Source organism: Contarinia nasturtii, unplaced genomic scaffold, assembly GCF_009176525.2.
Source record: "Contarinia nasturtii isolate CC-2019 unplaced genomic scaffold, AAFC_CNas_1.1 Cnas_scaffold_630, whole genome shotgun sequence".
Lineage (NCBI taxonomy): Eukaryota > Metazoa > Arthropoda > Insecta > Diptera > Cecidomyiidae > Contarinia > Contarinia nasturtii.
In genome coordinates this window covers 3,284,593-3,307,096 of record NW_022197981.1, presented here as the reverse complement: position 1 = coordinate 3,307,096, position 22,504 = coordinate 3,284,593, and the positions used below count along the sequence as shown (strand labels likewise).

The 22,504-nt window shown below is 33.8% G+C and overlaps 4 protein-coding genes across 6 annotated transcripts in view; 1 reads left to right on the top strand and 3 right to left on the bottom strand.

Annotated features, from left to right (window-relative positions):
* The first annotated feature begins 172 nt into the window (after positions 1 to 172).
* LOC116340095 (peptidylprolyl isomerase domain and WD repeat-containing protein 1) lies at positions 173 to 2,820 on the top strand. The gene is made up of 8 exons (XM_031766314.1): positions 173 to 427; positions 493 to 696; positions 829 to 1,012; positions 1,081 to 1,313; positions 1,392 to 1,605; positions 1,670 to 2,091; positions 2,159 to 2,499; positions 2,577 to 2,820. The coding sequence occupies exons 1-8, from the start codon at positions 292 to 294 to the stop codon at positions 2,718 to 2,720; spliced, it is 1,878 nt and encodes a 625-aa protein (XP_031622174.1). The 5' UTR covers positions 173 to 291; the 3' UTR covers positions 2,721 to 2,820.
* A 2,750-nt stretch (positions 2,821 to 5,570) lies between these two features.
* Positions 5,571 to 12,010, bottom strand: LOC116340179 (CCHC-type zinc finger protein CG3800). The gene is made up of 4 exons (XM_031766487.1): positions 11,475 to 12,010; positions 7,077 to 7,178; positions 6,005 to 6,150; positions 5,571 to 5,935 (listed from the first exon to the last, which is right to left on the bottom strand). The coding sequence occupies exons 2-4, from the start codon at positions 7,172 to 7,174 to the stop codon at positions 5,658 to 5,660; spliced, it is 522 nt and encodes a 173-aa protein (XP_031622347.1). The 5' UTR covers positions 7,175 to 7,178; positions 11,475 to 12,010; the 3' UTR covers positions 5,571 to 5,657.
* A 4,142-nt stretch (positions 12,011 to 16,152) lies between these two features.
* Positions 16,153 to 21,508, bottom strand: LOC116340324. The gene is made up of 3 exons (XM_031766766.1): positions 18,544 to 21,508; positions 18,292 to 18,437; positions 16,153 to 18,230 (listed from the first exon to the last, which is right to left on the bottom strand). Exons 1-3 carry the CDS (start codon positions 21,350 to 21,352, stop codon positions 16,344 to 16,346), a joined length of 4,842 nt encoding a protein of 1,613 aa, XP_031622626.1. The 5' UTR covers positions 21,353 to 21,508; the 3' UTR covers positions 16,153 to 16,343.
* The window catches only part of LOC116340325 (receptor-type tyrosine-protein phosphatase kappa), a 124,575-nt gene continuing 123,474 nt past the window's right edge, over positions 21,404 to 22,504 (bottom strand). For all 3 annotated transcript variants that reach the window (XM_031766767.1, XM_031766769.1, XM_031766768.1), the window contains 4 exons: positions 22,053 to 22,147; positions 21,840 to 21,975; positions 21,651 to 21,757; positions 21,404 to 21,518 (listed from right to left, as the gene is read on the bottom strand). In XM_031766767.1, coding sequence (XP_031622627.1) covers positions 21,677 to 21,757; positions 21,840 to 21,975; positions 22,053 to 22,147 — 312 coding nt within the window. In that variant the 3' untranslated portion in view covers positions 21,404 to 21,518; positions 21,651 to 21,676. The remainder of the gene's footprint in view (positions 21,519 to 21,650; positions 21,758 to 21,839; positions 21,976 to 22,052; positions 22,148 to 22,504) is intronic.

Below are 22,504 nucleotides of genomic sequence, written 5' to 3'. Positions count from 1 at the left end.
CTTTAACATGTACATGTATACATAACCAAACAAAAAATTCGTAAACGTTTATATATAAAGATATATATGCGGCCGGAATATTTTGCGCTCTGCATAAAGTGCCGTTCACACGAACCATGTGTGAATCAACACACAGTTTATGTCGATTTGACAATGTAATGGTGATGCCTTATTGTCAAACGGTGTCATTTTAAAATCGTTTGTGTGTCACATATTGTTGTTTGGTTTATTTTGTAGTGTTTTTCCATTTCAAAGAGTATAAGACAGTTTTTTTTTCAATTTTTTTTTAAAATGTCTGACAACGACGAACCGACCACCACAAAACGACCACATGAATCAGACGATAAGGCTGGAGATGACGATGAATCTAGCGATGGATGGATTGGACCATTGCCCACCGATGCGGCTCCGGTGAAAAAACGTAAAGGTACATAAATTGAATAAATAATATCGAATTGATATACAATTATTTACTGAATTGAATACTTTCAGTTTTGGAGTATGAAAAATTATATTTGGAAAATCTACCGGATGCCGAATGCTATGAGAAAAGTTACATGCACCGAGATGTAATCACGCACGTTGTTGTCACAAAAACTGATTTCATTGTAACGGCCAGCATTGATGGTCACTTGAAATTCTGGAAGAAAATGGAAGATGGCATTGAATTTGTAAAACATTTCCGAAGCCACTTGTGTGAGTATCAATTAAAACTTGATTCGTTCATATTTATTGTTTCGAATAGAAATGAGCAACTGCTAAAAAAAACTATTGCTAAATGATCCAAAATAATAATGTTGACTGTATATTAAAAAAAAAAATTCTCAGCACCGATAAATGCATTGGCAGTTAATGTGAATGGAACGTATTTGTGTACGGCTTCATCGGATAAAAGTGTGAAAATTTTCGACGTTGTCAATTTCGATATGATAAACATGATAAAACTTGACTTTGAACCAAAATGCGCCGAATGGATTCACAGTCCGAACGATGCCATCTCAGCTCTAGCTGTGTAAGTTAAAATAAAGCCATTTGGCATGTGGGTGGAATTTTTGCAATCAAAAATGTTTTTATTTGCAGGAGTGACGCTGATTCACCAAAAATCGCCATTTATCATGCTCAGGGAAGCAATGAACCATTGCACGTATTGGAAAGATTACACACAAAACCAGTAACAACAATGAAATATAATGCATCTTTTGAAGTTGTCGTTTCGGTCGATCAAGCTGGCATTTTGGAATTATGGACAGGAGCTAAAACCGATTATATATTCCCCGCTAAAATTGTGTCATTCGAATCAAAATTAGATACTGGTAACTTTTGTTTGTTTTGATTGAACATTTATCGATCATAATTATTAAAAAAAAAAAACATTGAATTTTTTATTGTAGATCTTTATGAGTTTGCAAAGAATAAGACGATTGTTACGGGATTGGCTTTTTCGCCCGATGGCAAACGGTTTGCCACATTATCAACCGACCGAAAGGTGCGTGTGTTTACCTTTTTGACGGGAAAATTGATTCGAGTTTTTGATGAGACATTGGTTCGATATCAAGAGGTACAACAAACCAAACATGCCCTACCGAACATGGAATTTGGAAGAAAGTAAGAATCGAAACATTTAAATTAGAAATTTTTTTAAATATTTTTTTCTTGTATTTTATAACAGAATGGCAACTGAACGTGATTTGGAAAAATCGGAGTCACTGCATTTGGCAAATATTCAATTCGATTGCAGTGGCCATTTCATTCTTTATCCAACAATGATTGGCATAAAACTTGTGAATATCGAAACAAATCGTTGCATAAAAATTATCGGAAAAGGTGATAATGTTCGACCATTGCATGTTGGCCTGTTCCAAGGTCGTACAAAGAAACCAAAGGCAGCATTGTCATTGGAACAAGAAGGATCGGATAATCCAATTTTAGCACAATCGAGTGCTGACCCAACGGTGTTTGTGACAGCATTTAAAAAACCGAGATTTTATTTGTACAGCCGACGGATGCCATCAGATCTACAAAACGTTGATCGTGATGTGTTCAATGAGAAACCATCAAAAGAGGATATTATTGCCGTGCCAGAGGGTCAAGGTAATATAATAATTATATTAATTACACATTTTGTCATCATTACATCAAATGTGTCTTTGTTTGATAGGATTCCAAAAATTGTACAATTCGGCAACTGTACATACGACACGTGGCGATATTCATATAAAATTGTTTGGTGTCGAATGTCCAAAAACGGTGGAAAACTTTTGTGTCCATAGTAAAAATGGATACTACAATGGTCATATATTTCATCGTGTAATCAAAGGATTTATGGTTCAAACGGGTGATCCAACTGGTACTGGAACTGGTGGCGAATCGATTTGGGGCGGTGATTTCAAAGATGAATTCCATCCAACGCTTCGTCATGATCGACCATATACACTTTCGATGGCAAATGCCGGACCAAATACAAATGGTAGTCAATTCTTTATTACGGTATTACCAACGGTACGTATTTGTTATTTAACCATCTTTCGAAAGTGGTTTTCATGTAATAAATTGTTCCTTTCTTTGTATCACAACAGCCGTGGTTGGACAACAAACATACGGTGTTTGGTCGAGTGACCAAAGGAATGGAAGTGGTTCAGAATATTTGCAATGCCAAAACGAATCCGAAAACCGATAAACCATATGAAGACATCAAAATCATTTCGATTAATTTAAGTTAAAATAAAATGTTCTTGAATTTGTCTGTAAAAATTGTACGCAACGCACTATTGAAAAATGAAATAAATGTTAAAGAAAAACACATAGACAATATCCATTAAATTTCAATCGATTTTATTTCGCGAATATCACCACTTAATAACAATGAATATTATAAATTGGCTTTTCGTCTTATTCAAATTTGAGGAAATCTTTTTTATTTCTCTTCATCTTCATTTTTACTCTCAATATTAAGTTACTTTTTTTTAAACATATGCGACCGACTCAAAATATATAGTTTCGACAGTTGTTTCTTATTAGTTTTTTTTGTAAGTTTTGTCTGCATTTGTGTGTTTCTTTCGTGCCTCTTTCACTCTGTCTCTTTCTATCTCCTTTTAAAAATTATTATTTTTCTTATAATTAATAGATGAAACGTAAGCAGCATGAGTTCGATGTTGAAAACAACAACAATGTGACCTTCTCGACTGGGAGGTACAGTAAAAAAGAAGGATTTGTTATTTATTTGTTTGTTTGTTTTAATGTGATCCTGAGTCCTAAGCTAATGCTTATATAAAGATTCTCACCCGTTTTCAATGCAAACTGTTATTCACTCCACTCCATCATCATCATCATCATCATCATCATCATCATCACCATCACTATTAATATTATCATAATTACTCGTTTAACGAATCGCCTGGAAAGCAAACATTTCTATTCGTAATTGTTTTTGTGTTTCCTTCATTTGTTTTCGAATTACGAAAAATCGAATAATAAAAATTCGTCGTTGAACAATGTGACTGAATATGTGAGCGTCACCCATTTCATTTTTTTCATTCTCATGAAACAAAATTAAAATTAGAAGAATAGAGAAAAAAAGGAAAACTACAGGATTTGTTAGAATCGTTCTTTTTTTGGTGTGTTTGAAGTAAATACCCAGTATCAATTTATTTCAGTTTTTAAAAATTCTCGCATGGTTTTCAGTTTGTTTGTTTGTATCCATATCTTTCATTTCTTGCTAATTAATTATGCCTGTTTCACAGTTTAAACATATGCGATTTGTCGCGAAATTCCTGCTTCGTGTCAGTGCTGCTCCAGTGCACTCACTCAATTCATTTCTATAAATAATATTATTTTAATAGTAATGACTTCTTTCCCGTTCATTATTTTTTTTTGTTTTGACATATTTTCATTTAAATATAAATATAAATTTGTTTTGTTTTTTCTTCACGTACATTTCTTTCGTTCACCGTTTCAGTTTGTTTGTGTGTGTGTGTGTATGGTTTGTTTGGACTTCTAAGTCTTTGACCTGCGTAATAAATTCGCATTGCTGCGTTTCATTCGGCCCACTGTTCTGTTCTATTCCCATTATTTGTTTTCTCTATTTCTTACAACGTCTACTGTCAATCGGTGTTTACTTCGCGCACTTTTTTCAATTGTTTTTTTTAAGAATTTTTTTTTTTTCATTTTTGAAAATTATGTAAGTAATTTTTCCTTTCACACGTTCATCTGTTCTGTTGCAATATAAATTTTTTTGTTTTGTTTTCATTTTCTTTAATTTTTTGTTTTAAAATTTTGTTTCAAGTTTTGTATCTGCACCATTATTTTGTTACTCTCTCATGTCGTCATCGTGTTATCGCTTTCATAATCGTTTTTCGTAATTTTGTTTTTCTTCATCTTTTGTTTGTCTCTTCTATTATAAGGAACCACTTAAACATACGAAATAATCATTTTCACATTTTAATGTGATTCATCTTTTTAAGCAAGGAATTTTTGTGTTCTTTTTTTTCACCTCAATGCTGATGACAAACGAAAAAATTAAAAAAAAAATCCGCTCAGCATGTTAATAGATCGGGCCAGTCAATGGTCACAGTTATTCTGGTCGAGTTATATTTTACGTTTGTTTTTCAATTAAACTCCGCGTTTTTCTTTAATACATTTTTTTTTTAATTTTTGTCTCAACCTTCAGCAAATGAATGTGAAATATTGGAAAATGAAAGAAAAAAAAAAGATTATAATAATTTGTTACAATGAATCTGTTGTATATGTGTGTTTTTTCTACCTCTTTTGTTGATTTTAACGTGGACTGTCAATTTATTTTAAATTTCTAAATGAAATATTTTAAAATGTTTTAATAGAGCTTAACGTTTACTTCTATGTTTTTTTGTTTGTTAATCATATTCTTTATTTATTTCTGTTTCTTTGTCCACATCGCTTCTACAATTCAAGTAACAAATTATACAAAGTGGTCGTAATATCACGATGATTTTCTTTTTGTCTCAATAAAGAATATATGGAACAATTAAAATTCTTAGTGTGTCTTGTATTCTTTTTATTGGATGCTCTGTGAATCTATTAAGATAGTCAGATGCATGAAATTCTGTGCATGTGATTGTATTCCCATTTTGTTATGTTTTCTTTTCAAAAATGTTAAATTTTTTTGTTTAGGTTTTTTTTTTCTCTTTCGTTTTCAATATATATTTAAAAAAAAAAAAGAAATGGAGGTATTGTGGCGAAAGACGAATGCATTTCTAAAATCATAACACATTTAATTGTTGTTTTGTTCTTACTCGCTTCATTCTCTTCTTCATCAAATGGAAATCGATTTGAATGTATGTATGGTTTGTGTTAATTTTGCATGTGTTTGTGAATGTAAGTATAGGTTTTTGAAATTTTGACAACAAATTTATTTTCTCCTTCTGTAAAATTTTGCAATTTTTCATTTCGTTTATTCAATTTTCATCAAATGGTTTTGTATGTTTGTTTGTTTTTTTTTTTTTGTTTAATAAAGATTATTTATTAATATTATTATTTGTTAATTTCATGGATTTTATGTTGAAATCTTCGATTGATTTTGTTATTATCGCATGCTGTGTTGATGCTGCTGTTGTTTTTTTTTGTTTTTATTGTTGTTGAGAAAGTTGGCGTTCAACTGTGTGTGTTTCCTGCGTGTGTGTGGTTTAGTTTCGGCCACCGTTTTGGTTGCAATCGCGGCTCAAATGACCCGATTTACCACAGGTGTAGCATGATTTTTGAACATCTGGACAGTTACGTTTGATGTGACCGCTCTTGTTACAAATGTAGCACATCATGCCGCTTGATCCGCGCTCTTCGCGATCGCGTTCACGTTGTCGATCTTGGTCTGGACAGTTACGAGCTATATGACCAGTTTTGTTGCAATTGTAGCAGCATGGATCGTCTGGTGATTGGCTACAATCACGGGCAATATGACCGGTGCCTAGAAGGAAAATATTTGTTCAATAGAAATCAAAGTTTTTTTTTGGGCGGAGAAATTTTTTGAAATTACCATTGCATCTGTAGCATCGATCAGCGTCTTCTTTGCATTCCCGCGCAAAGTGACCCATTTGATTACATTTGTAACACTTTTCACGGTTGCGTCCAAAATCGCGTCCACGGCCGCCACCATCTCGGCTATAGCTTTTGCTCGAATAGCTAGTTTTTTTTTCGAAAGGACAAAAATAAATTACGGGAAAAAGTGGAATTAATTCATTGTAACGCTATAAAACAATCCATGCGATTGAAATTAAAACAAACGTAAAATGAAAATTCAATTTAAGGAATGAAATGAGAGAAAAATAAACTTTTTTTTGGAATTAAAATCATTGAGTTTAGTTTTTTTTTTTGGTTGAAAGATTCTGAAGAAAAATATTTGGTGTGAGCTTTTTTTTGATGAATTATTACAAAATACGATTTGTAAAACGAAAAGTATTAAATTGCAAATTTGTATTTTGAATTTATGATAATCGAACAAGTTTAACAAACAAAATACCACTTACAGTTATATTTTGTTTCATTTATGAGAGAGCATATTTGCGCCTGTCATTTTTGTTCTAAAATTCATATTTTTTTCTCAATTTTATTTTTCATTCTCTTTCGCTTTTTATAAATATTTATGGATTTGCTCGAATTTTGGCAACGCGTAACATTCGACGCACTACATTTCAATTTTGTGTGTACTTTTTTTTGTAATTAGTATTAACATAAAATTAATAGATTGTTATTTAGTTTTGAGTGTTGTTGTCGTTGTTGTTCGCGTACAAAAATATGTATTCACTGCAATCACGAATCACCGGAATGATCGTCTGCACAGACAGAATTCAATATTCGACCGATCTCGATTGGTTTAGCGAGAGTATGCAATTGTGTATGAAATAAGCGCGGATGATCAGGTAGAAGAAAAAATAAACAAAAAAAAACTGTTTAAACAACAAGACACACTGATAACAATTATTCGTCTTCGTTACTTTCTTACGGTCATACTACTGTGATATTATCGATTTGTTGAGTCAATCGACAAAAGCATTTAAGAGTACCGTTTCACACTATTTTAGAAAAATGAAATTAGATGTTATAGTTACTTTCGACCGCCGCCGCCGCCACCTCCACTACCACCATCTTGACAATCACGAGCAAAATGCCCAGGACGGTTGCACTTGTAGCATGCACTTGAAGACATTTTTCTGCGAATAAAAAGTGAGAAAAATTTAAAAAAAAATCATTTAAATCAATCACAAAAATTCGGTTAAACTCAAACTATAAACGCACAATAGATTCAATTCTACAAAAGGATGAAAGCAAAAAAGAGAAAATCTCAACGCCTTTAAATTCAGGAAAAAAAAGAAGTTCGTTTGTGTATTTGAATTGTTTGACTTGCGCGAAAAATAACCAGATGAAATCTGCTGGTTTGCAGCAAAGAGAAAGAGAGCGCGCACGCTGGATTCTTATGCAAAAATCTCGGTCGTGTTTGTTCTTCTTACTTTCGGCGATCGAGAAAAAAAAGTGTATATTGATCAATGTAAAAAATCTTGCGCAAGACACTGGAGACAACACAGATCGGCGCGCAATGAAACAAGAACCAACTCGCTGTCTCACACATGCGAACAATGGTCTTTTATGCGAAACTATAGGAAAGGAGACGAGAAAAGTGTGGCAACGTCATTGGTTCTCTCGGTCTCGAGGTATTATCGAATCAACGTTAAGTCATTACATTTAATTTGATTCGCACCTGGTTCCTTTTCTGTGTTAGTGCTGCACGATCTTCTCAAGTATTATACAAGAACTACAACAATTAAATCGACCGGCTGTTGTGCAATTTTATGCTAGTTTTTTTTATCGTTTGCCGTGTTTTCTGTGCCTCTTTCTTCTTCTTCTTTTCCGTTCCTTTGCATGTAAAATTTTCTTGATGTGCAAAAATTCAATGGTTTTGATGGTACTGTTGCGAGAAATTTTTCGATGAATTGCTCTCACTCTCTCGCTCTCTTTATCTTGGAATTATTCCGTTTGTTCCACCTTTAAGCATTTGTTTAGTATCATTTTTTTCGTGTGCCAACTTCAGTTGTATCAGTTTTTTCGTGATTCTTTGTCGTTTTGCATGCGTTCGCGTGATAAATAAAATCCCCCGGTCTTTTTTCTTCCTTTCTCTCTCTCTCTCTCTGTTTATTCATGCAATGAGATGAAAAGTAGTTTGTTGCCAAAAAAAAGTTGCTGCTGATGCTGTTTTTGGCTGTTTTTTTTTTTTTTGTCTTTTTGTAAATCAAGAAAATGTGTATGGGCAACTAAAATCAGTTGCAGTTGCACAACCGATGGAATAAAAACGTACGAAAAATACATATCGGTCGAATGCATACATGGCGAGCATAGAAGAAGAAGGAGCAAGAAAAGAAAGAAGAACGAGATATAATTGATGCAAAACGATGAAAAAGATGACGATGACGGCAACTAAAACAACAATGTGCATTTGCAGGAAAAAACCGGATTTATATATGGCATGTATACCGAAGGAAAGCCGCAACATTTGCTGCGTTTGTCGCTATACACACCATCCAATATTACATACATAACGATTGAAGACGATGACGGCGACGGCGACAACGATGAAAAAAAAATCAACATGCAACGACGAAAAAGCAAAAGCGAAAAAAATTGAAAGAACCGATTGCTCGAGTGCACATGAGCATGCAACACAAATACAAATGCACCAGTTGCCGGCATTTAATATAACACACAAGCATAACCCGAATGTAACACACATATTGAATGACACACATTTAAACCGCGCGTCTGTTCGCACAACACAACCAATGTTGAGCATGCATTAACTAATGAGAAAAATCCGATGCATTTTTCATACATCGTCTCGTAGCGCTCCGTTTCCTCCGACCCGTCTGACATTGTACACGCATACAGAGAAAAAGAGAAAACACCGAGAGAGATAGAGATATAGAGAGAGATTGAACCGAAAAGCGGCGTTTGGAGAACAGAACGCACCAAATTAAAATAAAGAGAAAATAAAAACGAGAATAAGAATCACTTGCTATACAAATAACAAAGCATTATTGTGCGTTTGATATAACCACGCAATTTAATTTTAGTGTCAGGCTAGAGAGAGAGAGAAAAAGCGAAATATTCTTGATCAACTTGAAAGTTCTTTTGAAGTAAATGAAGAAATGATAAATTTGAGTAACAATCTTCACATTAAACGATTATTGTTTTCATGACAATGGTTCTCTTTTTGAAAATATTGTAGAAACTATTTTAGCGCTTTGACATAATCGAACAAAAGCAATGCCCGAAAAAAAAGCCGTTTCAATAAAAGAAAGGCGCACATTTTGCAATTGTTATGCATATTGCTTTTGTCATGTAAATATTAGCATGAATCAGAGAGTGAACGTATGTTCATGTGCATGTGTATCTATGGGTTGGTTCCTATACGCAATTTACGTACATAACACATGTACAATCGAATGAAAAATCAGCCGCCGTTTTATTCTGTTATTGTCGCCGTCGCCTCTGCGTTTCTGTCGTTGATGTATGTTTTATTTTATTTTCTCTTCATTTGATTCGGTAAATTGAAATTCGTTCTGTTCTATACGCTTTTGGTGCGAACGAAATTCTTACTATCTGTGTTGTTTGCTTCTTTATTAAATTAAAATGAAATAAGAGAAATCATTTTAACGTACATACACTCATCTATGTCATTTCACATTGTTTTGCGGGAATATAAAAAAAAACACCCGAACCGAATTGAGAGCGCGTAAGAAATACATTCAAATAATATTTAATGAAGATATAGTATATCGTCGATGCATGTAATAAATTACAGGTCGGTTTCGGCGTCTACAATAAGTAAAATGGCGCATATTGATATTCTCATACACGGCAAACACGCATTCGAGTGAATAAGAGCGGATGAGAGACTTCGAAATACCAACAACAACAACAACAACAATACAATCGAAAAATGTGTCCATTTTGCCGAATATTCCGCGTATGGTCTCATCATTAAACAGCCGACAACGACGTCGAACATTAAATTTTGCGGATTGCGATGCGCAATCCAATTCGGTAAGTACACATCTATCGTACAAATGGTTGAATGTTCGCTTTGACCATGACTTTGAAAAGAAGCAGCAGCGGTAATAGCAAATAAAAAAACGCAACACAGCAGCAACAGCAGCAAATTTCAACATACGTCGATACCACAACGATTATACTACGTTGGCTTGGCTGTTATACTATTGTCGATTCAAATCATTGATTTGATGTGTTGAGTTTCATCGAGAAAAAAAAATGTTCAACAATCGATAAATGTTGTCTTTTTGAATGGCCTATGATTGCAAACTCTGACTTCTGTTTGAATTTCGTAATTGATTAAAATGCAATTGCTTTCAATTATTCAAACTCGAACAAGATGATGAAGAAGATAAATGAATAAAAAGAAAGAAATTGCGTTGCTATTTTTTGACTTAGATCGAATGCTGCCATTTTCCCCCCGTCAAATGAAAAATCTATAGACAGATGAATTTATATTTGCATGCACATTCACAATGGTGATGATGATGCCACGGAAAAATTGTGTGGCGATGACGCTACTGAAAATGCCAAATGATGCATCATCATTCTTCACTTTCTTGATTATGAACACTATAATTTTTTTGTCAATTTCGTACACACACTAATTAAATTTAGATTTTTTTATTCGTTTTACCTTTCGTTTCACAACCGAAATGAATAATATTTGAAAAAAAAGAAAAAAAAAACAACCGAAAGCGTATGAATGAAAGTGTGAGTAATACGTTTGCATTGAAATGTTCAATCATCTAAATCGACGCTATTCTGCTGGTCAAATGAATACACATAACCAAAACCACGTGTACAAAATTACCATGTTCAGCTGAAATAGCAAATGGCAAAACATGTTTCTCACGCGACTCTTGTAAATTGTTGTCATTTTGTTTATTTGACTGAATCATTATGATCGGAATGACATTCGAAACAAACGGGACTTATTTGCTGCGTCTATGCAATAAAATTTTGTGTATTCTAGTTCTTTTTTATCAATGACTTTTCCATACAGCCATTCAAAATGCGCACCCCATAGCATAGGCAATGGCGGCCGCTATACGCATAAAGAAAAGACACACGAAAAAAAAAAAATATATACGATTTCAGTTTTAATCAATCAGTATATGTATCTTTCTTGTTGAACGAACTTGCGTACAAAAATAACCAACAAAATTGTGTAGCCGAAGTCAGAGAGAAAAACTTAAGGGGAACATTTTTTTTCTTCTATTGAACTTAACCAACAAAATGAGAGTTGTCGAACAAACACTTTTGGGTCTTTTATTTATTCTAGCCGTTTTTTACATTTCTCGATATGTTCAATCAATTTCAAATGCACTTATATTCTAATGCAAGCAAACGACAAAAAAAAAAACAATTTTTTTTTAAAAATAAAACTCGAAAAGATGACTTACCAAAATATATCCACTATATTTGATGTAAAGTAAAAAAAATAATTCCGAACTTTGACTGTTTTTTTAATTCGTATTATTTTCCTTTTTTCGCGTATGTTGTTTTGTGTGTATGCGTATGAAATGTGTCGCTATTTCTCTTTCTTACACAGAAGTAAAAAAAAAAATATCTTTTTTTATATTTGCTGCGTTGCTTCGCTTTAAGCGCAAAACGACTCTCTTTTGCTCGCTCGCTCTCTCAGTCTTGTCGTCCAAAAAAACGAGAATGAATGTATGTATGAACACAAAACTAGAAAATGATTTTACGATTTTTTTGTGAGATTTCTTTTCGGTTGTATCACGCTTGATTATGTTCAGCCACCGCTGTTTTATGGAAATCAAACTATCCCAAAAACGAAAAAATAATCAAAAATAAAGAAAACTTTTATCTTTAAATCGAATTTTTTGGGGAAAAAATGCTTCAAGCGAAAGAAATTTGTTCGGTAAGATGCAACCAAGCTAAAATACCACACCACCACTGTGTCGAAAACTTTCCGTTTGACAAGAAGAAGCGTGTTAAATCTTCGTTCTTTTGCATATATACGGCGTTTTTCGGTACTACAACGTTTGTTGGTGAGCGTATGTTTCATTGTATATGTGCAGATGCGTATGTATGGTGCCGCTTTGCTTTTTCATCGCCTTCATGCTCTCGGTGTTCAGTTACTTCATTTTTTAGTCGCTCTCTCATCGTGCGCACATACGTGTACGAACCATTCGATGGGTGTATGTGTATGCGTGCATGCTATGTTCTCGCCTTTGCTCATTGTAAGTTCTACTGAGTTGATTCATGCAGTTTCTGTTGTATGTACGTATGTATTGAAACCGCATCAAACTAGGCTATCCAACTTGAATCGGTTGTATTCCATGTAGCCAATGCAGAAAATCTGTCCATACCACACTATGCTATTTAACTCTTCGCTCAAATGAGCGTGTACATAACAGCGATGCAAATGCTATCTCACATTTTGTTGTGGAAATGTGAACGCGCGCGTGTTCTTACTACAATTTGGACGACATTCATATTTTTTTTTAAATAAAGGCTGGTATACATTATTTCGAATTGCCAATAATTTCGTTATCATTAGATTACGAAAACAAATATGATTTGCATTGAAGATTTATTTTAATTTTATTGTAATGCAATCGATGTAAAAAAAAAGAAGAAGAAAAACGACGTAACAATTATCATGAGAAAACATGGAACATTGGATTTAAGGGATTTTCTTTATTTTGATCTCGTTTCATACAAATAATTAATTATATTTATTTTATATTTTGTTTGAATTTGTTTTATTGTTGATTAAATGTAAACTTTTTTATTTACAACAAGCTGACAAAACGAACCATCACTGGATTCAATAAATATAATTAATAATAATGATGATAGTAATTAATTTACCAATGAAAAATGTGAACGATTTGCTTTCAGTTGTATTTCTTTGTTTTATTACTACTAATACCATTAAATTTATCTTTGTCAGTTTTTATTTTATTCATTGATAAAGTACGCCGAACGTAAAGTGTGTTTTGTTTGTAAATGACATTTTTCAGCATTTAAACGACGATGCACGAACACACAACTTTATCGACGATTTATGACAATGTTTGTTTTTACTTTTACTCAAATAGATTCATTTAGAAATTAACGCTTTTCATTTTTTGCAATTTATTATTTTTTTTTATTTCAAATTTGATAATAATTTACTTCCATTCATTCACGACAACGATTTAATTCTTAAAAAAAATAATACAAACAAATATTAAATTAAGTGAATTTCTAGTTGTTGGTTGTGTTGTCGAAAATCAAATAGCAAAAAAAAACATTTGTTATTCTATAACATTTAATCGTAAATATATATAAAATTAAATACTGAAATATCATATTAAAAAAATTGTTCGTAATTTTTTGTTTGTTCTTTAATCTGTTGATTTTCATTACGTGTATATTTTACCTAAGTGTTTATTAGAGAATTGTTTTGTATATCTATTGAAATGAGGACATCTTTTCGATTAAAGATATATTTTTATTGGATATAATTTTGCGTTTCTATATTCGAATTTAGGGGAGGGATCGGTAATAGACATTTTCGGATATACTATATTTGTCAAAATATAAATAAAATTCAATGATTTTTTTTTGTTGTTGAGGAAAATGGAGAAAGGAGGTGCATACACTTGACTTCCGTTTAATATATTAATATCGGTTTAACGTTCATTTTTGATTTAAAAAATATTTTGTGTTTTACTTGAATAAATTTTTAACAACACCTAAATACATTTAAATAATTTGGATTTTATTTGCCTAAACATATTTATATAATATTTGGTTCTTTTTTGTTCGTTTATTTGGATCGAGGTCGAAATAAATTTGACTTTTTACCTTTGATTTTTGGCATATTTATAACTAAAGGTACTTATTATACACTGAATAACGGACTTGGGCATGTATTTTTTCTTCATTTTCTGAGACATGTCACCAACACAAAATTAAAACATCACTCACTTTTATTGTACACCAAAGTTCAAAGCATCCTATTAGTTTGTTGTTGATTTTAATAAAACAAAAATTGGATTCTTTTAGTCTGGATAAATTCATTTTCTGGCTCGTTTTTCATGTTTATTTGTTTGGCTGGAGAGTTCAATATATATGTTATATCAATATCGAACGACGAGAATTGCGATTCATTGACTTTTATTTCCCAAACATGTACAATCGCCCTTTGGACCAACAAGTAACTTAGGGATTAAAATTTTTACGAGACAGACACATTATAATTAGTTCTTTTTTTTTCAAGAATTAAATCGATTCGAATTCAAAATAACAACATTTATATCTCATAAATATACACAATTAATAATTTGATGTGTTTATGTATTTTATCTCTCAATTTTTCAATCGCCTGCGAGTGTGGACACATTTTCGTTTTTGTTGGTTTCGTAAAAGTTTTTTGTTTGTTTTGGGAAAAGGCACTATACATTTACAAGAATTGTACATTTAAACCGAAACAGAAGTCGCAACACTTGCGTTTTTTCCATTAAATTTTTGTGGGTGGTATGGGATGAACCAAATTGTTTAACATCTTGGAATTGTTTTTTTTTTTTTAACGAATTTACTACATTTGGGTTTTTTGGTCTACCGTTGGAGTACATACTTCTTTTCGACATTAAGCTCTTATCTACTACATCTAAAAGGAATTCTGCGTTTGTAGTTTAATCTAAAAAGAAACGGTCGGTTTGTACCGTTTGAATATTTTTTTCTTAATTCAACATGTGACGCATTTTTGTTTCACACATTTTTCGGTTCAAATCGGCTCATTTGACGTTTTACGATAATTGTATATTATATGGCTTTATGTATTTGAAATTCTACGCATCAAAAAAATTCAACTAATTTTCGATAAGGGTCTATCGTATTTTACTACATTTTTTGTGTTCAGCTACATGCTTATAAATTCGAATGATGTGAAATGACACCGTTTCACTAAATTTAAATTATTTCTCGTTTTCTAAGAATAAGAACGTTGAATTATAGTTTATTGTTTTACTTATGACCTTTTCATTTAATAATTATTTTTTTTCCATATCAATTCCATTTCTAATTTCTTAGTGTGCATTTCCATTCAATGTTATATTATATGCAATTAATTCATCATGTAAATGGTCCATTTCGAATGTTAAATTCCACAATTCAATTCTTGCTACCCTACATAGAGACAATTTACATAAGTGATAGAATTTGTGTTAAGTAATCATCGATAACGTCGTATAATGATGGGCAACACTAAAAATTTAATCGAATTTTGAACGAAAATCAAATATTTAAAAGCAAAACCTTTAGGGTTATTGGTTTTTGCAATAGGATCTTATACGTGCGATGGTCCTTGTTTTTATTCATTTTTTTTTGTTTGGGAACACATTTCCATTCAATTATGGTGAATCTAAATATTATTATTTTTTTTAAGTGCACCGAACCATCTGCCTGTTCTGGACTTCAGTTCATGTTTTCCTGACTCCTATGCGGCTGCTTACAAAACTGTGTACGTCATATACGCTTAGGTGTAAGTATTCGATCTGTAATTTCAGTTTTTTTTTTCAACAATTCGAGATTTCAACTCTTATTAGAGGTCTTGCCGTGGAGATTATGACTGTTGTGCAAAAAATCAACTTTCAAATGTGTTGGGTGTCGGTAACACTAACGCTAACCAATGAATATTTATCAATGCCATCATCGTTTTGCTTTTGTTTTTTTTTTTTAATTTGCAAACGCTGACATTAAATTTAATTTTTATTTGTTTATCTGATTTCTTAAATTAATCCACCAAAATATAAGCGATAAATAACAAAGATATGTTATATAAGTTCTTTTTTTTAAAAAAAAAAAACGAATAAAACTCATGTATCATATTGATTTTCGAATTTCCTCAGATAAGTTTTTCTTTTGCAGTTTTGCTTTAAATCATATGGTTTCAACGAATAACATACATTTCAACAGAATGTTTCGATGAAAAATAATAAAAACTTTTACCAAATAAAAATATTGAGCACAAATTTCATGAAAAATTTATAAACAATTGTAACACCGTTATGTTTGATTCAAAATTTCGAATGAAAAATTGTCAACAAAAAGGAAAAAAAACGTAATTGCAAAAATTGACACTTAATTTATGTACGGGGGGGCGTAGACGGTTTGTCATTTTATTTGAAAATGCGACAACGCTTTACGCACAAATTGATAAAACTAATAAAAGTAATCACACAGTTTTAACTATAATTAACCGAATGATAAATAAATAAGAATAATAAATCAACTCAACTGAAATGTAAATGCCGTTGTTACAATGGAAAACAGCGACTTTTCTTATTCAAATTGCCTAACGACTGACTTTTATTCTTTTTTAATTTGGATAGAATTTTCTTCTGTAAAAATGACGAATTGTCATGCGTATCAAGTACTTTGCAGTTATCACTTTTCGAATCGACTGCAGCCGATGTATTAACATTTGCATTTGGTGCAGTTGATGATGTGTCCGTATTTTTAGTTGGATTCACTGTTTTTGCAACATTTTGGTCATTGGTGCCGGTGACATCGTCGGAAAAAAAATACGGTTCAAGTTTTTGCATAGAATATCTGGTTGGTAAACGTGTTGGTGCCGGTGTATGTGACTTTGGTGTTGAAGATGAATCCGATTCGCCAATCATTTGACTGCCTTTTGTTGTCGATGATGTCATTGGTAAATTTGTGGGCGTTATTTGTGTTTTGATATCCATTTTCCTAAAATGTGTGTCATATTTTGGTGTTACAATGTTGCTGCCACCACCACCACCGCCGCTTATCGATGACGATGATTGTTGATGCAACTGCTGCTGCTGCTGCTGCTTCTGTAAAGCTTCATTTTCGGCTCGAGTGAATAACAAATCAAATTCTTTCGTCAATTCAGTTGTAAATGTTGATATTTCTTCTTTTTCTTTTGCATCCGTATCGTAATCTTCGTCGAAATTGATTTTCTCCAAATCAACAGCATCGTCTAAAGTTGATTTGCTACTGCTGCTCTGTAAATTGAATAGAATCGATTTTTGCTTTTCAATCAGTGCATTTGTTGACGATGCATCATCGGAATCGATTGGCGATATTATTGGGCTCGTAAATGTTTTCGGATCAATTGGTATTATGCTTAAATTTTGTTGTAGCAATCGTTCACCGGCCAAAAATTTGTCAACAATCATCACAACTTCATTGCTTGAAATTGATTCGTCATCAGTTTTGGCATTTAATTCCGATGGAACAATTTCCGATTGTGGTGTTTCGCCGTCCAATTCCCGATCGGATCGTTGTGTTTCAATTTGATGTAAATCACTTTCTGGCTTTTCTTCAGTCATCGTTACACCAATATTAGCATTTTCATGTTCAACACCATCACCTTCATCCGTTATCGACGACGCAATTACCGCAGGTACAATTTCATTGCATGATGCTTCTGGTGTTAGTGTAAAATCTTCAACATCACAATTTCGCACCCTTTTCGGTTCATCGGGTGTAAGTGTAAACTCATCGAAACCTTCACTTTTCAGCGATAGGCTCAGCTTTGATGTGCTGCAACTGTCCAGATTAAGATTTTTTACCGTATCAAAATCATAGCCCGTTACAGTGCTGCCCGATTGAATTGTTCCACTTGAACCGCTCAATCGCAACGATTCCATCGAATCGGCACGTTCAATAACGGTACATATGTCAGTTTTAAGATCGCTCGATTCAATATTTATAGATATGTCAGATGGTGCATTCTTTATGTATTCATTTAATGCATGCTCAACGGAACTGCAACCGGGTTCCGTGTGATCAGATGTCGACAGACATTGTGATAATGGTTGAATTGTTTCTTCTTCTTCTTCTTCGGTTGGTTCCTCCTTAACCGTTAATAAATCGTCGGCCGAACATATTTTATAAATGGTTAAAACTTCATCACATTCATGCGTTTGTTCGGTCACGTATGCAAATTCTGGCTGCACTACATCATCCAAATATGGAATTTCATCGATAACACTTAAATCATGTTCGGCCACCGATAGATGACCAACCATTGAATGCTCCAATGAAAAATGTTTATTCTCAAATCCATACTGTTCATATTCATAGTCACCGCATTTTCCACCTTCAGGCATTAAAAATATTTCATCAACATCACTTTCTCTATCCGACTGATATGCTCTCTGGTCATCATCCTGCAAACATAACACATATTGTATATTTCAAATATTTTATGCATTTCACATCGTCTCTTACCCTCTCTTCTTCCATATCCATTTCCTCCATTTCATCCATTTCTTCCATGTCTTCCATTTCGTATTCATCTTCATATTCGCATTCTTCGCCTTCATATCCATCGGAAAAATCACCCGAATATTCCTCTTCATAATAATCTTCATCCTCTGTGGTAATTGAGTGTATTGTTTTCGAAATTTAATTAGGAAGAATTAATTGAAATTTAGATAAAATTTATACATAAATGAAGATAGAAATAATAATAGGAAATACCTTCTCTTGGATCATAATCGGCTGGATCGCCTCTGAATGTGAATTTTGGTTCGCTTTTCTGTTTAAGTAAACGAGCATTTTTACTACGTTGATATCGTTTACGATAATCATAATGACTATCATATGTTCCATTCAAATCGTCTGTGGTCAATGGCTCTTGCTTGTATAAACCGACAAAATCTGCGGACAAAAATTTTTCATATAGTTCAACGGCACTGAGTCGAACGCTTCCGGTTTTATTATAAAATTCTTCCGATAATGGTGAATGGCATGGTTCGGTATACACACATGTTGAACTGTTCGGTTTTTTCTCTTTCATTGAACGTTTCATACTAAATCGCATCGGACTCGTTTTATATCTATTAATTTCAGAATTTGATTTCGAAAATTCGTTAAGTCGTGTTTTACTATTTGTGCGTATATTTAATTCGTTATTCGAACGCGATGAATTTGAAAACATTGGTGATTTTTTATGAAATATTGAACTTTTATTTGCAATTTGACTGAATAATGACAATTTTGACGAGTAGACGCTGCTTTTTGAATCCGAAGTGCTCGATTTACCGGGGCTAAAACGTGAACGAAATAGTTTTGATGCGGATTCGACTTTTTCTTGAGCTTGCGCTGTCACGGTAACCGCAGCCAATGATGTCGACGGTGCTTGAGATGTTGACGGCGTTGGATTGTCTATGGATGTTGCTTTAATTGGCTCCTTTGGCTTGTCGTACAATGCCGATGTACTAAAGCGTTTTGATTTTAATAGTTTGTTGATTCTTTTCAATTTACCAAAACGTTTTTCAAACAAGCTGAGGAAAGTGCCCTCTCTTGCTGCTGTTTCCGCTGTCGCCGTCACCGTCGCCATCACCGCAGCCGTAGTCGATGTATTAGCGGTCGTTGTTTGTGTTTCAGTCTGAAGAATATCTAATTTTGTTGGCCGTTGACATGGTGACACTGGATGCATTGAACTATTTACCATTTTCAATGGGCTGGTTAATGTACTTCCATCACTTTCACGTTGTGATAGATTGTCTTTGGAGTAATTGGTACCGATAGGCGCAAAGAAATTCGCAATTTCCTTAATACGTTTTGCGCAGCTTGTGTCGCTACTGTTTGTTGTGCTGCAGGTCACATGACTGGCTGGGCTACAAATGCCTGATAAATTGGCATTTGGCATCACTTCACCATCAATGTCAGCATTTGGTAAATCTTCGCTAATACTCAATACAGCACCAAAACTTTCCCGTCGTTCCAGCACTTCAATTTTATCCGGATCTTCCATGTAATCAGCGCTTTGACTAATTCCACCTATCGATGATTGTTGGCCATAGCTTTCAAAGTTTGTTTCAAAGCTTTGGTTTTTCCAATTTTGAAAATCGTTTCGCTTTTTACCCACTTCATCCAATGTGTCACCATCACTTTTGTATTCACGTTGCAAATTTGATCTGGCCAATTCACGATAGTCTCGTTCCATTTTCTCGAGGTCGTTTGTCGAATCGGAGAACACGGTGTCCGCCTCATCGACCGATATGTTACGTGAACTGTTCGTTGTTGTCGATTTCAATGGATCACGTACCATTGATGTTTCACTCAAATCGTTTGACTCCTTTTGTACATCGACTTTTTGAACATTTTCTTTTCGCATTCGATCATCATGGTGGACATTTAGCGGTTGACTTGATTGTGGCTCATCATAGACCAATGGTTCATTGTGAATTTGAACGCGTGTTGTTGTTTGTTGCACACCACCCTCTTCACTTGTACCAAAATGAGCCTCGTCAAATAGTTCCGAATCGGTTCGAACAATTCGCTTGGATTTTCTTAACACTGGTTTACGTGGCTTGTACGCACATTCTTCGTTCATTATTTCCTCTTGAGTGATGGAATCGTCGGCAGATGTTTGAGTTTTATCTGATGCAGCTGTTTCAACTGATTCACCTTTTTCCAAAAAATTTTCATTCTTCTCCTGTCCACTCTCTTTCATCTCAACGGTTTCCGTTTCATGAACAATTCCATTGTCGTCTTTTCTCATAACGGTCGCCGTTGTTGATGTTGACTCAATGTCAACACTTTGTGTTGGCGTTTTATCAATATTACTCTCCACATTTTTGGTCATCGGTCGGGTTTTGTAATCGCTTTTTTTAATAAAATTTGTTGCTGGTAAATGTTTTATTGGTGATTTTGACTTGTATACAGCACCTGATTGAAAATATTTTGGATCGCCATCGACCCGACATAAAATTGTGCTTGTACTTGAGCTTCGTGATTTTCGGTGATCGATAAATGGTTTCGTTTTTTCAAAGCAATCGTCGGCCGAATGTTGGGTTGGCACATTTGGTTGATTATTCGGTGTTGCCGTATGAAGTCTTCGTGTACTTGGCGACGGTGTAGCCGAACCACTTGGATGCTTTGAATCGCGGCTGGCCATTCTTTTTGCCAGACCACCCTTTTGAATTTCACGTCGACATGGACCCGGTGTATAGCTCAATCTATGTTCGGCCGAGAATGGTATGGGTGATTCAGTTGTAGTACCTAAACCAACTGCTCCACTCGCCAATAAAGCATTTGCACTCATTCTTCGTGCTTGGATTCGTTCTGGTGTAGCGCCATTTTCATCAATTGCATCACAATTGATATGTTCGTTCAAATGTTGTGCCACCTCATTTAACACCATCTCATTGCCCAAATCAAATGTGCCAACCGTTTTAAGACGATCCAATCGTCCTCGTGCTGCACGTTTTGGTGGCTCATTACCACCTAAACTGTACAAGCGACCTTTCTTTTTGCGCTGCATCATTTTTCCATTTACCATGCGATTACTTTCTTTGTCATATACTTGTATACTATCGGTTTTTTCAATTTTTGCAATACGTTTTTTCACGACAATTTTGCCTGTGTTCGATATTTCACCGGGTAGGTCAGCATTCGATGAATCAGGTGTTAATGGTATCGCTTTGCCCCTCCCGAATTCGATAAACCTAATGGCCAAACAGAAATGGGAAATTTAATCTTTTGAAAGACTTAAAAAGTATGGAAATTGAAAAAAATGAAAAAAAAAACCATTCGGAAAAAGGGAAATGAATATGTTCTGAATTGATTTATGTACTTACCACAGGCCGTCGTGTAATTCGTTTTCTCACTTTTTCTCCTTCAAATCCTTATTTAAATAGTGCAGGACGTAGTGTAATACCAAGTCATAGCAGTATTTATATTCGGTCTGAAATAAAGAACAACATTTTTATTGTAAATGGGAAAAATAAAATCGTCGAATTACACATGAGAATGGATTGATTCATCACCATATTATCGATAAGTTGGGGTCGATGTCGTCGAACAGTTTTAACAGCCTGAAAGACATCGACTTCACCATGTTGTATCACCTGTTCGATGCATGCATTTGCCGCACAATAAACTCCAGCACGACTTCGTCCATCGCTATTGAAAAGAAAACAATCAAAGCGTCATTTAAATGTAACAGCCATAAAAAAGCATAAGCCAAAAAAAATGCATACGGTGAGACAACGCAGACAGGTCCATAATCAGTTTTTGCACGCCAATTTTCAACCATGTTCATTAACGCAACCAACGAATTTGTCGATGTTGGTACCTGAAAATGAAATTATAGTTGTACAAAGTAACAGCCAAACATTAAAAAAATAAATAAATCTCAATTAAATTTCAATAAAGTGGAATCATTTTTTTTCGTTGTCTGTGAGTTTCGTGAGCTGTTAAACATTGCATTGAGAATGCATTGCTGAAATTTGCATGGAAAAATAGCACACAAACCTTCAACATGCAAAAACCAATTTCAAGGTGTATTTTGCTTGTTATTTAAATGTTTCATTATATTTTCCCATCGAATAATGCATCTAATGCCACAGCTGTATTTGAAGCAGAAGTAACAGCAACATCAACAACAAAATATAGTATCGGATTCTCAAAACAGAGTGCAGAGAAATATAAT

Excerpts from the sequence above, each read along its gene's own strand:
- LOC116340179 (XM_031766487.1), bottom strand. The coding sequence starts at position 7,174 with ATGTCTTCAAGTGCATGCTACAAGTGCAACCGTCCTGGGCATTTTGCT. Across the intron at positions 6,151-7,076 it reads GGCGGCGGCGGCGGTCGAAA|CTATTCGAGCAAAAGCTATA; the intron begins GTAACTATAACA and ends AAAAAAAACTAG. Across the intron at positions 5,936-6,004 it reads TCGATGCTACAGATGCAATG|GCACCGGTCATATTGCCCGT; the intron begins GTAATTTCAAAA and ends TTTTCCTTCTAG.
- LOC116340095 (XM_031766314.1), top strand. The coding sequence starts at position 292 with ATGTCTGACAACGACGAACCGACCACCACAAAACGACCACATGAATCA. Across the intron at positions 697-828 it reads ACATTTCCGAAGCCACTTGT|CACCGATAAATGCATTGGCA; the intron begins GTGAGTATCAAT and ends AAAAATTCTCAG. Across the intron at positions 2,500-2,576 it reads TTATTACGGTATTACCAACG|CCGTGGTTGGACAACAAACA; the intron begins GTACGTATTTGT and ends GTATCACAACAG.
- LOC116340324 (XM_031766766.1), bottom strand. The coding sequence starts at position 21,352 with ATGGTAAATGGAAAAATGATGCAGCGCAAAAAGAAAGGTCGCTTGTAC. Across the intron at positions 18,438-18,543 it reads CGATTATGATCCAAGAGAAG|AGGATGAAGATTATTATGAA; the intron begins GTATTTCCTATT and ends CAATTACCACAG. Across the intron at positions 18,231-18,291 it reads TGGATATGGAAGAAGAGAGG|GATGATGACCAGAGAGCATA; the intron begins GTAAGAGACGAT and ends TTATGTTTGCAG.